Source organism: Trichosurus vulpecula, chromosome 4 (genome assembly GCF_011100635.1).
Source record: "Trichosurus vulpecula isolate mTriVul1 chromosome 4, mTriVul1.pri, whole genome shotgun sequence".
Taxonomy (NCBI): domain Eukaryota; kingdom Metazoa; phylum Chordata; class Mammalia; order Diprotodontia; family Phalangeridae; genus Trichosurus; species Trichosurus vulpecula.
Window position 1 is genome coordinate 391004359 of NC_050576.1, and position 16221 is coordinate 391020579.

A 16221-nucleotide genomic window follows, 5' to 3' on the forward strand; every position below is an offset into this window, starting at 1 on the left:
TTCTATTCTAATTGACAAGCATTTAATCTCTTTCCCTCTCAACTCCCTTCCTTCACCAACTGCGAAAAAACAAAACCTTATAACAAATATACATGGTCAAGTTTTACTTTGAATTCAAGAGATTTTTGGAAGGGTGTTCACATTTGCAAAGGAAACTAAATACTGATTGAGTAACCAGGTAAACAGAGGCAAAATTGCGCAGTGGTAAAGTATAGCAAACTGGGAATGATCCAGAAAAATGGATTCTAGTCTCCATGCTGAATGTAACTAGCAGTGACTGAGCAATCCACTGAATCTCTCTGAGCTTCAATGCTTTCACTTATAAAATGAAGAGATTGGAGTGCATTTTTCCCAAAGTCACTTCTAGCTCTACAATCTATGATTTTATGAAATTCTAGGCACTTATCCCTCTGAACACCAAAGGAGACTTCCTTTTGTAGTTCACGATATTCCCTGAAATGGAAAACACTAAATTGCAAAGCTGGGAGAATTCTTTATGATGCCAAATATTAATAAAAATAATGTCTTAGTTTACTGTACCCTCTCCTTTCAAAGTATTTTTACATTTACTTTCTTCTTTGTACTTGTAGTATCCCTTTAGAGTAGGAGATACATAGATTTTTTTCAGTTAATAGAAAGGGAAACATTTAGAAAGGGAGTCATTTCTAGGGGGGGTTTCTAGGTCAACAGCCATCTCACACTTTTAATAGTTAAATGTTTTAAATTGAGAAGGGACATGATATATTAGGGCATGGGATTAAGAGTCAGAAAATGTACATTTTATCCCCTACTAGCTTTTCAACTGTGGGCAAACCATATCAAGTAAATGCTTTGGACACTACTAATTACCATTTATAAGTTAGAGGATATCAGAAATGTCAAACTTGCTACAGGATGAAAAATTCTCAAGTTTATCCAGAACCAGATTAAAATGTAATTGGGAAATGTTTAATAAAATAAATTTTAAAAGTACAATATGACATAAATAATGTTAATTTGCGGTTTTCTAAGTCAACATGCTTTAAAATAAAACTTTTTTTTGTACCCACATTTATAATCTATCCCTCCCATCATCCAGCATGAAACTAAACAAAAAACAAAGTCTTCATCATAAATATGCATAACCTAGCAAAATAAATTTTCCCATATTGAGCATGCATTTTCAGGTCAACTTCTTTCTGGCAGAAGGTGAGTAATATGTTAACCTTCATTCTAATTGGACTGAATGGACCAATTGGACTAGTTGGTTATCATTGCATTGACCAGAGTTCTAAGGCTTTCAAAGTTGTTTTTCTCCACAATGCTCTCATTGTACAAATCCTTCTCCTTGTTCCAATTACTTCATTCTGCATCAGTTCATAAAGGTCTTCTCACTGTACTATGTTGCTCTCTTAGTTCTTTGAACACAGGCTCAAGGCCCTTTACCACAACATAAAATAATGTGGCTTAACATAATGTAAATATAATTTGACCTAGTATTTCTATAGCACTTTAAGGTTATGACATGCTTTGCAAATATAATCTTATTTTAATCTTACAACAATCCTGGGAGGTAGATGCTTATTATTATATTCATTTTATGAATGAGGAAACCGAGGCAAAGGGAAATTAAGTGAGTTGCCCAAGGTTTTGTAGCTAATAATTATAAGAGGCAAGATTTGAACTCAGGTCTTCCTGATTCCAGGTTTTATTTGAGTTTAACACCACAGGTTCAGATGACTTCCAAAGGGCCCAGGTCTTCACCTATGATCCTATGTAAATGTGAGTTGTTATTATATAACCAATAATCTTATTAATCTATTGCCATCAGGGCCTAGAAGTTTCTTTAGATCTTAGATTTTTCTATGCCAGGTCATTTGTATGCTTGCTTTGAAAAATCAGCTTCCCACAGGCAACAGAGTAGATTCTGATGTCCTTTAACCAGAACCAAATGGTAGATACCAGGGATAGGAACAGAATGAAAACTGCTAGCAGAGGACTTCCTGGATCCAATTCATTCTAATCCAAGGAGAATCTATTAAGCATCTGTCTTGATCAAGGTACTTTATTAAGTGCTGGGGATAAAAATTGCTTCCCTCAGGGAGTTTACATAATATTAAGGAGAATATTGCACCTAACCAGAGACGTTTATCCACAATAATTTTAGAAAAGGTATTAGGAAAGACTTGCCATAGGAGAAACTGAGCATTGAAGGAAGCTAAGCATCCTCCAGACCCAGAGGGTGACCTGGACAAAGGCACACAGAGTTTCAGGTAACAGATAGAAGGAACGTAGAGTGTGTGAAGCAGAGCAATATGGAGTATGTCTGGAAAAGTTGTCCTGAGCCAGGATGTGAATGAAATTAGATACCAAGCTGAGGCGACTGTATTATCCGTAGGTCACTAGGAGACTACTAGAGGTTCTTGAGGAGTGCAGGAGTGATGTGGTCAGACGTGTGCTCTAGGAAGATTATTTTGGCAACCATATGGAGACGAGAGGAGAAGAAGGAGAAGCTGAAAGCCAGGAGTCCAATTAGGGACTTGTTTGAGTAGTCCAGATGAAAGTGAGAAAAACTCAGTTATTCAGGGTAGAGGCCGTGAGTGGAGAGGAGACAGATTCAAGACATGTTATAGCTGTAGATGCAAGAAGACTTGTCAGTGGGTTGAATAAGAATGAAAAACCTAAAACAAAGAAGGAAGATGTGAGAATGATGCTGAAAAATGTGAATTAGGGTGTCCAAAAGGATAGTGGTACCCTCAATTGAAATAGGCAAGGTAAAAAGAGAAATAATTACAATGGAAGAGGAATAACCTTGGTTTTGGATGTGTTAAGTATGATATGCCTATGGGATATTTATCCACTTCGAATTTTCTAATAGTTGATGAGGCAGGACTAGAGATCAGGAGATGGGGGCTAAATATATAGATCTGAGAGGCATCACACCTACGCTTAGGGGGCTTCATAAAGATTGTAAAGGAGACTGAGGAGAAGTCAGATAAATAGGAGAAGAAGCAAGAGAGAAGAATGTCCCTAAAACTCAAAGAATAGATGGTATACAGGATGAAGAGGTGGCTAAAAGTCAATCAGTAAGCATTTATTAAGCATCTACTATTTACTACTCACTGTGCTAAATGCTGGAGAAGGGCAAAAGAAAGGACCTCACAGTATGATGCGAGAGACAACATGAAAACAAACAATGTACAAGCAATCTACATATATATATATATGCATGTGTGTATGTATGTATGTATACATACATACATACACACATATATAGGAAGAACTGGAGATTCTCAGAGAGAAGGCACTAATATTGAGGGAGATAGAGAAAGGCATCTTGCAGAAGGTAGGATTTTATCAGAGAAAAGCAAGCCAGAAAAGTCAGGCAGAGATGAGGAAAGAGGAGAATCTAGGCATGGAGGACAGTAACATTGTCATATGCAACAGACGGGTCAAGAAGGATGATGATTGAGACAGAACTTTCAGATTTAGCAATGAAATAAATATTGCTAGTCTTGGAGAGAGCAGTTTCAGTCCAGTGGTGAGATCAGGAGACAGATTGCAAAGGACTGAACAGTGAGTGGGAGAAGAGGAAGTATTGGCCATGAGCCTAGATAGTTTCTTTGTCTTTTCCCTCCACCTGGGAGTTTGGTTGTAAAAGGAAAGCGAAAGGTGGGATAATAGATTGAGGGGATGGTAAGATCAGGTGAAGACTTCTTCAGGATGGAGGAAATATTGGGCATGTTTGTAGAGGAAAAGAGACAATAGGACAAGACTAAAAATTAGAGAGAGAACAGAGATGATTGAAGGAGCTCCCAGAAGAAACAGAAGAGGATGGGACCAAGGGCACAAGTACAGAAGTTAAGCACGGCACAAAGGAGGGCCCTTTCTTTGTAAGGGAATGTAACAAAGAGAAAATGGAAGACAATCTAGAGGCATCATAAAGTAGGATAAGGGAGAAAAGAAAGATTGTGATATATTGTAGCACCAATGTAGCTAGCAGCAGCTGTGGGGGGTCTTAAACCCCCAACAGAATCAGCAACAAGAGCTGCCAGCACAGGTTCTTTGATCTGCTTTTCTAAGGAAAGCAACTTTAAGGGGTTAATAATGTCAGTTTAATCAAACATACAGATATCATTCACTTAGTTCAGGGGGAAAAGATCAGCCTCCTGAACTGCAAGGTAAATACAAACAGAAATTACAAACATCAACAGACAGACCTTGTCTGATCAAATCACAATACATAATTACCAGAGAAGAACCGATGGGTCTGGGTTAGCAAAACCGGGGGGCAGTCACAATGGTTTGCCCAGAGTCTCAACACTCCTTTCATGAGTGAGCCCCAGAAGTCAAACACCAATCTCAGATCTTATATACCTGTCTCAGGGCCCTGGGGCACCATTTAGAGTGTGAGAAATCAGTGTGGGAAATCTCCAACCACCAGCACCACATCATATGCAATTCAATGACTGTCAATTGTCTTAGTGCTGAGAAACACTCCAATACAAAAAAGATCCCATCGTACCTGCCCCATTCAAACAAAGAACAGCGAAAAGTCCCATTTTGCTTGCCATTACATATATGACCTCTTTTCTCAGTAAAGTAGGAGGTGTCTCTATGGACAGAGAAGATAGAAATGGTGTAGGAGTCTTGAGAGAAGAAGAGTTTTGGAACAGTTGTGGGGAATGTAACGGAATGTCAGTGAAGAATTAAAAGACTTGCCTATAGTGATGAAGGCCCAGTTAAGATTAGAAAACATGAATGTATGGTGCACCCAGTGGACCATACTGACCTCATCCAGTAATGGTCAGCAGCATGTATGAAGGATCAGAGAAGATGGCTAGCATGGTAACTCAGAGCTGGGATTTGACAAGGTGTGGCTGTCAAAAAGCAAATGGGACAGATGAAGTAAGCAAGGAGGACAATGTATGACTAAATTGTTTCTATGGAATCAAGATCAGAAAGGGACCCCTAAGGTCCATTCCAGATCTAAATCTGCATTGTTGTTTTTTTAAATAGCATTTTTTCTAATTACATGTAAAGAAAATTTGAGCACTCATTTTTACAAAATTCTGAGTTCCAAATTTTTTTCCCTTCCTCCCTCCCCTCTTCCTAAAATGACAAGCAATTTGGTACAGGTTATATATGTACAGTCATGTAGAACATATTTCCGTATTAGTCATAGTTGTGAAAGAAGAAATAGACCAAAAGAAAAAAAAACACCAAAAAAAGTGAAAATAATATGCTTCAATTTGTATTCAGAGTCCATCAGTTCTTTCTCTAGAGGTGGATAGCGTTTGCATCATGAGGCCTTTGTAATTGTCTTGGATCATTGTATTTCTGAGAAAAGCTAAGTCATTCATAGTTGATCATTGCACAATGTTACCATTACTGTGTACAATGTTCTCCTGGTTCTGCTCGCTTCACTTTGCATCAGTTCATTAAATCTATGTTTTTATGACTAAATTAAAACCTTAGGGAACTGTTAAAAGCCATGTAATAGAAATAAAATAGTTGGCACTTCTATAGTACGAGTCAAATATGTTATTTTGCTAGGATTGACTTTCTCCTTGGTACGAAGTCTTCTATCTCCCCATGTCAAATGAAAAAGAAGGCAAATGATTTACCTCTGAGGGAGAATTTGTCATTGTCTGATACATATATATAGTGTGGAATGATTCTTGCCCTTCCTTTTAGGCTTCTGGATCAGCTGGGTGAAACAGAATCTGCTTTTGATGAATTTTGGGCTAAGCATCAGCAGAAACTTGAACAGTGTCTACAGCTCCGGAATTTTGAGCAGAATTTTCGAGAGGTGAGTGGCCAAAAGAACTCCAATGAAACTTGAGGTGTGCTCCTAAATAATGTAGTTGTCAAGGTGGAATCCTCTAAGTTTCTAGGTTTCCCATCCATAACTACATACTTTGTCTTCTCTACACCTTAGTAGGCAGTCTTCATGAGTCACTGTGGCCTCCCCACTCACATACACGCACACACACATACATACACCATCCCTTGGTGGTCCATCTTCTGGTGATGACACTCTCCACACTTAGCTAGGCTGGTCCTTGCATGGTAGACACACAGTCTATTGCTATGCCTTTGACTCCAAGTCTTTTAAATTTTGTAAGATCTGCCAGGGTTTGGGCTCTGCTGATGTAGCCTTCAAGAGCCCTGAAGAGGAAACAGAGGAGATCTTTAGGAGGAGAGGGGAATTAAAAAGACAAAAAAAATCCTCCCATAAAACAAGGTAGTGCCTAGTGTGATGAGGCTGCTAGAAAGGGATCTCAGGATTTAAATGAAGGAAAGATCACATTTGGCCAAACCAGAAAACCAGGGATACTGTGTGAGGATTGGGTACATGTTACAGGCAGTAAATGATTTAAGAGTTCTAAGGAGGACATCAGTCTAAGAGTGACAAAGGAAGGATCTATAAAAGAAGTGGTCTTAAGATGGGCCTTCAAAGCTAAATAGTAGTGGACAAATTTGCATAAGGCCTTAAAGCCAATTTTGAGTAAAAAAAATCAGTTTGATTTGGTGGTGAGCAGGAACAATCTTAAATTTGGTGGGGGAAAAAGAGAACACTAGTGACTTTCAATCTTGTTATGTTTTGGTTGCCTTTTGGGGATACCCTTATGTAACAACTGTTCTAGAGCTTGCTGTAATATTTCATCAAACTTATTTGATGAGGGATGCTCTTGATTTGTTGATATATAAAGCAGTAGAGGCCTCCTAAATCCTAGTATTTGTGAGATCTTCTCCAGGTATGAAGTAGAAAGTAGCAAAAAGAGAACTTTATGAAGACTGACCTGGAAGTACTCTGAGCTTTCTCACTTACGAGCTGTGTGACCTTGGTCAAGTCCTTTAACCTCTCTGGGCCTCAGTTACTTCACCTGTAAAATAAGAGAGTTAGACTAGATGCCATCCAAGGTCCTTTCCCATTCTATATCTGTGTTCCTAAGCTTCTATAACTGTAACCTGGAGTGTTCATTGATAAAGATTCCAACCAGGAGTGAGGAACCTGTGGCCTCGAAGCCATACGTGGCCCTCTCCATCCTCGAGTGCATCTCTTTGATTGAATCCAAACTTCACAGAACAAATCCCCTTAATAAAAGGATTTGTTCTGTAAAACTTGGACTCAGTCAAAAGGCCTCACCCAAGGACTTAGAGGGTCACATGTGGCCTTGAGGCTGCAGGTTCCCCACCCCCGATTCCAACCATTTACAGAAAACAAGGTTAAGCAGCATCTTTAGGTGTTTATATGACCAACAACTAATGGACAAGAAACTCAGAATTCAATCCAATTCAGTGCCAAGCCCTGTACTAGGCCCTGGGGATACAAAGACAGAAATGAAAGTTTTCTACCCTCAGGGAGTTTGCAAAATTACTGGGGGAGAAGCAACATGCACAGATAATTCAAAACAAAATATATACACAATGAATGCAGTCATTTTGAAGGGAAGCACCAGTATCTGAGGGGGAAAGAACGGATCAAGCAGTACCTTGTAATGGGGGAGGTATTTGAGCTGAGCTTTAAAGGGAGCCAGGGCTTCCAAGAGACTTCAGGGGAAGAGGGAGAGCAAATAGACTCTCCCAACATCCTTAATAAGTCCAAGTGAAAACACAGAAGGAAAACAAAAGTTATTTAATTTGAAAGGAATGTGGGCTCAGAATTTTCATTTTAGCCCCTGATTTCATCCTTAGCTGTCTAATGAATCACTACGACGTTCTAGTGGCTAACTCTTGATTTTAGCAAGCTTCCCATGCTTATTATCCCTACCACCAAGAATGCTTAAGTATTAAAAAGTTGAATCTCCCAGGGCTCAGAAGAGCTTAACAGCACTCCAGCAGGCTTTCATGCCTTTATCCCAAGAGAGTTTTTAAAACCCTGCCAACTCCTTCCTTTGTTCTGCAGGACTGCACAGACCTCAGGGGACAACAAAATCACCTCTCTCAGCATCTTAGTATAGCTTCTTTGCTTGTAACCTTTTCTTTGTGAAAATTAAAAATAAAATGAAAATTGAGTGAATTAAAATGTAACTCAGATTCTAGAATCACCCTAGTATTTCTGGTGACACCATGATGCAATGAGAAGACCTGTAACTTTGGGAGTCACAAGACCACGGTTCTATGCTGACTCAGCTCCTTAGCAAGTCACTCAGCTCCTTAGCTATGAACATGGCACCTCTCTCTGTAAAAGAAGAAGGATAATCCTCCTTGTAATACCTTCTTCACAAGGTTGTTTTGTAGGAAGCACTTTCTAAAATGCTATGTAAATGCTCCCTTAGAAGAGAGTTATTGCAGGGGCAATCCACCTACACCTATTTATATAGGTGCTTTGTCGATATAGAGGTGGCAGGGTCAGGGTTTGAATGGACACCTTCTGACTCCAAATTCAGTTCTCTTTCTAGTGTACTGCACTAAACTCTTTTTTTATTGTTACAGTTTCTGATTTTTAAGAAAAATCTTCCTATGATATATGAATGCACTGCATAACCTTGGCCATATTCCTTAACCTGAATTCCCCATCTGTAAAAATGTTTTTTGTTGTTCAGTCATGTCTGGCTCTTTGTGATCCCATTTGGGCTTTTCTTGGCCAAGATACTAAAGTAGTTTGCCATATCCTTCTCCAGCTCATTTTACAGATGAGGAAACTAAGGCAAACGGGGTTAAGTGACTTGCCCAGGGTCACATAGCTAGTAAGTGTCTGAGGCCAAATTTGAACACAGGAAGATAAGTCTTCCTGACTTCAGGCCGAGCACTCTATCTTCTTCACCAGCCTGTGGCACATAAGGCAGGTAAATTAAATGGCTTCGAAGGTCCCATCCAATGTTAAATCTATGATCTAAGTACAGTACTCTGCAAATAGTTAAAAAGTCACTTTTTTGGTTAAATAATAAATTCTTATTTAACTTTTCTCAAGGAAGACTTTTTGGAATTTCCTACCCTCTGGCACACTCACATAGCTTGTTATGATGCCACCAGACAGATGTATCTTCTTTGAATTCTTTTTCTTTGTCCTGATCTCTCTATGTTATATCTTAATTTTCCATAGAAAAGTATAATTTCATGTGATTACTCTGAAATGTGTTAATAGTAGTGGATGTCTCTCCATCCCAGCCTTCACTGACAGTGACCTTGCTCTCTCTCTCTTCCCATCCATTCCCCTTTCTCTTAGGTGAAAGCCATCTTAGACGTTGTATCAGAGAGGTTATCAGCCTTCACTGATGTGGGAAATAGCTATGCTCACGTGGAACACATGCTAAAGGACCTTGCTAGCTTCGAAGAAAAATCCAATGTAAGTCATACGATGTGTCTGTTCCACAATGAACTTTTTATGTTCAAGTGTATGGGTGGTGTCTAGTTAGTGGAAAATGTTTCATTCTGGTTCCAATTATCCAAAGTTCACTTTGGAGAGACAGAGGCTGCCTAGGACACAGTCATTTGGGCTTTATGTTGACCCTTTCTACAATGGCACAGCTAGATTTTATAACTAACTTTTATAATTATAATTATTATAAATATAATTATTTTATCACTTAAGGCCATCTTGTCAAGAGAGACTCTAAACAAACTAGGAAATGGCTTGCTATAAGGATTCTCCATCTACCTGGGTTCTCTACCTTTTCAGTTAGCAGGTCAAAAACTTAACAGTGCTGTGTACAGGTACACATGATGGCACCTCTTAGCTTTCCTGGCTACAAATAGTGAGCTACTGATTTTTTTCAAAAGCTCCCCTTTTTGCCATATGGATTCCCTATGTTTTATATTATCCCTATATTATCAGAGCTTTGGGGTTTTGTGTGTGTTGAACAATTTGCTATTGATGCATTTAAAATTTTTCTTTATAAAGCATTGAATGAGAAAAAAGTTCCACCAGGATAATGTGGAAATACCCCAAACAAGTGAACTTTTGATGTTGTTTTAGCCTTTCCCAACATGTAAACTAGTTTGCTCCTAGCTGGCTAAATGAATCGGGTAGTATTGCACATGATCACGGTAAGATGCAAAGAAAAATATGACACACGTATATCTTGGCCAATAACATTCCAATTACAGTGCTTTGCCTGCCATGAAAATAGTTTCCCCAGTTGTATATAACCCAAATAAGCCCCAATTGATTTTTTTTATTATGTCTTCCTTTTTCAGGAAGCTGTAGCGAAGGCTAGAGCCTTGTCTTTGGAAGGTAACCAGCTGATCCAAAGCAAGCATTACGCTGTGGACTCCATCTTGCCAAAATGCAATGAACTCCAGCACCTCTGTGATGAATTCACAGCTGAGATGGGTAGAAGGAGAAATCTTCTCCACCAGTCATTGGAGCTCCATAGTCTTCTTGAAAAGGTATGTTGGGAAATGAAAGCCTCTCCTTGTTCTCCCCAACTATGTTCTCTTACTTAGAACAGCCTAAGCATGTGATTTTACACCCCCAATTTCTTTTCTTTGTTCTGTTAGTAGTATCAATAATATTTCTTTGAGGATGACATCGTGCCCAGGCTTCCTATAGTTCTTAATTTTTCTCTTGGAATCTAGCAGGCATGTGTTGGTATATTTTATGTGTTTGTGTAATTTAGTTGTGTGTGTTTATGAAATCTGGTTGTGGCACCAGAAGAAGAGTTGGCAGCTGATCCACGATGCTGATCTTTTAGTCTGTTTGCTAATTGGGTTTACAGTTTATTTTTCCTTCATTAGAATAGAATACCGAAGAAAAGCCACTCAACTTCAAAATACAACTTTCCATCCTAAGAAACATGTAGGATGTAGTGGCAAAAGTATAAATGATTCAGTGTTTTGGGTCATATTTCTAAACCTAAAGCACTCCGTGGGCTGTGTGTACATCAGTGATGAATTGTTTTCAGCAGAAAATATGCATACAAAAATGACAAATTTCACACATCTTCCACTGCCCTTCACTGAAATCTTCTTTTCTTTTCCCTATCCTGTGTTTTATGTGTCTAGTCTATGAAATGGTGTGATGAAGGTATTTACCTGCTAGCTTCCCAGCCCGTGGACAAATGCCAGTCCCAGGATGGAGCTGAGTCAGCCCTACAAGAGATCGAGAAGTTTTTAGACACGGGTGCAAAAAATAAAATCCAGGAGCTAAATAAAGTTTACAAAGAATATGAATCTATTCTCAATCCAGATCTGAAGGTAATATTAATATGTGACCATGGACAAAATAATTTTTGAGTGGTTATTTTCTCATAACCTAAAAAATATATTTTTATCCTACTGAGTGCCTAATAGAGATTTCCTAATTTTTAAATTCTGTACTTAAACACCACAAAAAGCATTTTTGCACACATGGCAGAACCGCAGAAGAGTATTCAGTATGAAATTGTCAATCTCCCCTTCACACTGCTTGATACGGATATATATGTATATACATATATGAAATAAATTATATCCATTACTTTCAAAACTGTTCTCTTTTAGATTTTGATTTTTAAGAGATTTCAGATGTTATCAAATCCAGTCTTCCTCTCTATGGATGCCTATCGTCTACAACATCTGACAGATGACCTTCTGTCTAGGCTCTGCTTGATTGTTTCCAGGAATGGGAAGCTCACTACTTTGTAAATTCCTCTCATCCCATTCTTGGTCAGCTCTACTTACAAAACAATTATTCAAAAACAAATTTTAAAAATAAAAAAATATTCCTTATGTTCATTCAAAATCTGCCTCACAATAGCTCCTCCCAAATGGACCTGGTTCTACTCTCCAAACTCGACACAGCATACACATACACCTCTTCTTCCTCATAAGAGCCCTTCAGATATTTGAAGGCAATGATGAACAATATACAGTTATCAACACCTCATTACACAACATCATTTTCAGACTCCTCACTCTCTTGAGCACAATCCTCTATATGCACCCTGCTTATCAATGTCCCCCTTCAGGCACATCACCCTGAAGTGCATCACAGGAGTTCGTACAATAATAGAAATATTTAAAAATACTACTTTTAAGGAGTTTATTTTTGGGCAACTACTCTGCTTTCATAACCTAGTTATGGTTCCTTTTTCCATTTAATGAGACACTAATCCTTAGAATCAATCGTTAGAAGCGTGACCATGGAGTTCATAATTGGTGCACTGTCATTTCAGGAGCATGTACAAAAGGTCTTTCAAAAACAAGAGAGCATGGAAGAAATGTTCCAGAAGAGACAGGTGAGCCTGAAGAAACTGGCAGCAAAGCAGACCCGGCCAGTGCAGCCAGTGGCACCAAGACCAGAAGCGTTTACAAAATCCCCCTGCCCTTCTCCAGGTAAGCTATACAAGTACCGTTCATTCATCCAATCAGTGTGCTGACTCCTCCAGTGTTGCTTGAGTTGCTTTGGGGTGCACGTGAGACAACAGAGAACAACATAAGACAACATGGAAGCACTAATCTCTAGTATCTGTCCCCTCTTTTCCATTGCTACTGATACTTATTTCAAGTCAGTCAACAAGCATTTATTAAACACCTACTATGTGCCACACCCCAGTGGGGTTACAAAGAAAGGCCAAAGACAGTACCTGCTCCCAAGAAGTTAATGGTCTAATGGGAGGGAAACAATATGTAAATACCCATGTACAAACAAAATATATACAGGGCAAATTAGGGGTAGTCAGTCAATAAATATTTATTAGTCACCTACTCTGGTGCTCACTGTTGGAGTTATAAAGAAACATATAAGACAATCCCCACTCTCATGGAGCTCACAATCTAATAGGGGAGACAGTGTGAAAATAATTATGTACAAAGAGGATAGATACAGGGTAAATTGGAGATAATCAGCAGAGGAAAGGCACTAACATTTAAAGGGATTGGAAAGGTGCCAAGAAAGTCCAGAGGGAGAGATGAGGAGGGAGAGAGCTCCAGGCATAGGGGGCACAGTCAGTGATGCCCAGAGTCAGAGTGGAAAAGGTCTTTGTTCTCTCTTCCCTGGACTATTATAATCAGTCTCACCCTCCACCCCCGGTTCTTCTCTCTTCCCAATATGTTCTGCTGAATCTCTTTTAGACCAATCTATCCAACATATACCTTGGATCTTATTTGTGTAAATGGTTTCCCATGCCTACCAGAGAAAGCCCCACGCCTTAGCCTGACATTGAAAGCTATCTGCACCCTAACTCCAATCTACCTTTCCAACCTACATTTGAATCACTCCTCTACTTATACTCTATAGTACAGCCAAAATAGACCCCTCATCTTATCCACACCCACCTCTTAAAGTTTTCCACTTCCCATTGGAAATGCCTTCTTTCTCCCATTTTACGATGTGAAATCATACCCATCTTTCAAAACCAAACTGATATGCTCCCTCCTCCATGAAGTCTTCCCTGATATCCAGTGGAAGTCACTTCCATAGTGTTCTCTTACCTCCTATAGCATACTCCGTAATGATACTTCTGGTGGTCAGGAGCTTGTTCCCCTTTCTCTAGATGCAACACCATTCACAGTTTCTCACCATAGTCAGCTAGCATTTAGTAAGCACCTACTATGTTCTAGGCACTGAGCTGGGATTCTAGGAATTCAAAGAAAGGCACAAACACACCCTTTTCTCAAGACCTCATATTTTAATGGGGGAAACAAGACACACACAACTATGTACAAACAAAAGATATATACAGGATAAATTAGGGGTTATCAGCTGAGGAAATATATAAAACTCATAGGCTTTGGCTATAGCTTCATTTGTAGGGAATGCTAGTCTTGATCAAAGAGAAAGGGAGCTCGCAGCCATACCCATTCCAATCCATCCTTCCTCTGCCCTAGAAGCCCTGATGGGGAATGAGCCAACAACCCAAAGACAACCAGGAACCTTCCCTACCATGCCTAAGACAGATGAAGGGCCCTGGTTTAGAGGTCTCAGAAGGAATCTGATTTTTCTTTCTTCCCCACCATGTCAATAGTGTTGTAGCCCCCAAATGCACAGCTGTTTAATCACTAGTGGTTATATTGGCCTAGACAGCAAGGAACCAGAAACAGCAAGGACATCGATGTTGGAGGTGTAAGAAGACTGAGTGGAAAGGTAGGGGGGGTCCAGGTTGTAAAGGTAGGTAGAAGAGAAAGGCCAGAGGATCCTACTTAATCAAAGAGGCATTGTTTTCCCATACCAGGTCTTCGAAGAGGTTCTGAGAATGCATCTGAAGGCAATGTACCAAGAAGAGGAAACTACAGAAGAGCAAAGGTAGCATATGATGATTTCCCTTCAAAATTCTTTTTTTCTACCCTATACTGATTCCTGACTCTCCTGGCTACCACTCCCACAGTATGTGTTGCCTTCCCTTATTAGAACATAAACTCCTTGAGGACAAGAACTGACATTTGTATGGGTGTTCCTAGGGTTTATCACACTACTCAGCACATAGTAATGGCTTTTCATTCATTCATTCACCCTCAAACCCTTTTATCTAGAAGTTAGTTTGGCCTGGAACTTCCTAATAAACTAGGTAATTATCATAAATGATAATAAGGCAGCCCCAATGATCTTTGCATTTCCTTTACTTCAAGAAACTTCTTTTGCATTGTTGAGATTTCTGGGTCCTTATAGGATTTCCACCCAGTCCAATCCAAGGAATAATCTGTAAATGTTATAAAACAACAATAAACCCTCCCCTTTTTTCAGATAACGGTCACATCTAAGAGCCTGTAGTCAAGGGTATCTATCAGTGATCTGAACACTTAGCCAGCTTTCAGTGAGATGCCGTGACGGAGTTGTCTACTGGCTAGCAGCTTATTCTTCTCACTCTATTTAAGTAAGGACAACATGAACAGTATTCCAGATTTAATCATTTGGGAAGAAGAACAGGGACATAATAGTGAGCCATAGGCTTTGGTGCCTTAAAAAAAAAGCAAGAAAACCAAAAATATCCTTTTTTTTAACTTGATGCTACGTAGTGCCTGGCAATAGTAGGCACTTTATCAATTCTTACTTGTTGGTTGTTTCTTCTGCTTCAGAGTGAAATGAGTGATATCCAACAGGGCAGAAGTGGCTCAATGATGGATGATGAAGAAAATCTGGCAATATTGCGAAGGTGGGTGTTGCCTCAGTCCGTGCTGATTGTCTCTAAGTGGCTCAGGACAAGGCAGGTCATATCCAGGCAGATCCTAGCCTTGGTCCCAGCAGAATCTTGTAACTGCGCTAAGCTGCTGAATCAAAAGAGGATTAAGACCTAGGTGTCTGAAGGGTGCTGATCAAATTCAGAAGCCAGTGTGGAAACAGAACTTAGACAACTAGAATGGAGACTCAGAGCTAAAGTCTTAGCCAGGGGCTGGCCAAACTAAAAAGAGTAGAAAAAAATGCCACCTTGTTACTCAATTCTGACAAACAGACTGTTGTCTGGGACCCTTGATTAGAAAATTGCTTTGCTTCTGCAGCTTCTAGATCTGTAATTTCCTTCCTGTTTCTGCAACATTGATATCTATCCTTTGACTGATTCAGCAGCTTACCCAGTCTCCAGCTTGTTATTGTGCATTTGGCCAGACATCAAATCAATCTCTGGAAGGAGAGATCTTCGGATTGAAACTACCCTGAGATTTAGCCAGAATTCACGAGCCCTAATGGGAAGCTCTTTCTAGAAAAGCCTGTGGTAAAGAATGGATTAGTGGAGGAAGGAATGTGCTTTTGCCAAAGTCAAAAGGACCCGCTTCTAACCATACACAATGGAGGGAATTTCCAAGGATCAGATACAGCTCTACCAGCCCTGGAGGGGAAAAAAGCCTAAATTAACAGAGGCCCTGTTGGCATTCTCCCATAAGACATATAGTGATTGTATTCAGTCCTTAATAATTTACAGATCTGCCAAGTTGACCTTGCCATTGGGTTTTGGAGTTTAGAGTCTTGGGCCCTGTAACAACAATGTTATTTGTAGCTACTGTGGTTGTGTAAGGCCAGTAACACCAGCACACAGGAGGGCTCTTAGCACAAGTTCTTTGATCTACTTTTCTAAGGAAAGCAACTTTAAGGAGTTTACAATCTCACTTTAATTAAACATGCATATCATTCACTTAGTTCAGGGTAAAAAGTCAGCATCCTGAACTTCAGAAAAAACACTAACAGAAATTACAAGCAGAAATTACATAAACAGAGCAGATAACACAAGACAGTAGACAAGGCTTCTAACCGTCTGTCCATAGCAATATGTACATAGTTACCAGAGAGAGAGAAGCACCAACATCTGGGTTTTCAAAGCTAGGGGTGCTCCTTAATGGCTACCCAGAGTCTTGTCTAGCCAAGTCACAGGAACACTCTTCTGA

At 39.6% G+C, this 16221-nt stretch overlaps 1 protein-coding gene across 5 annotated transcripts in view; it reads left to right on the forward strand.

Moving 5' to 3' along the window:
• Positions 1-16221, forward strand: part of MCF2L (MCF.2 cell line derived transforming sequence like) — a 382905-nt gene that overhangs the window by 339016 nt on the left and 27668 nt on the right. For all 5 annotated transcript variants that reach the window (XM_036753319.1, XM_036753316.1, XM_036753315.1 and 2 more), the window contains 7 exons: positions 5677-5791; positions 9155-9274; positions 10126-10317; positions 10933-11124; positions 12084-12243; positions 14082-14152; positions 14923-14999. In XM_036753319.1, the coding sequence (XP_036609214.1) occupies positions 5677-5791; positions 9155-9274; positions 10126-10317; positions 10933-11124; positions 12084-12243; positions 14082-14152; positions 14923-14999 (927 nt within the window). The remainder of the gene's footprint in view (positions 1-5676; positions 5792-9154; positions 9275-10125; positions 10318-10932; positions 11125-12083; positions 12244-14081; positions 14153-14922; positions 15000-16221) is intronic.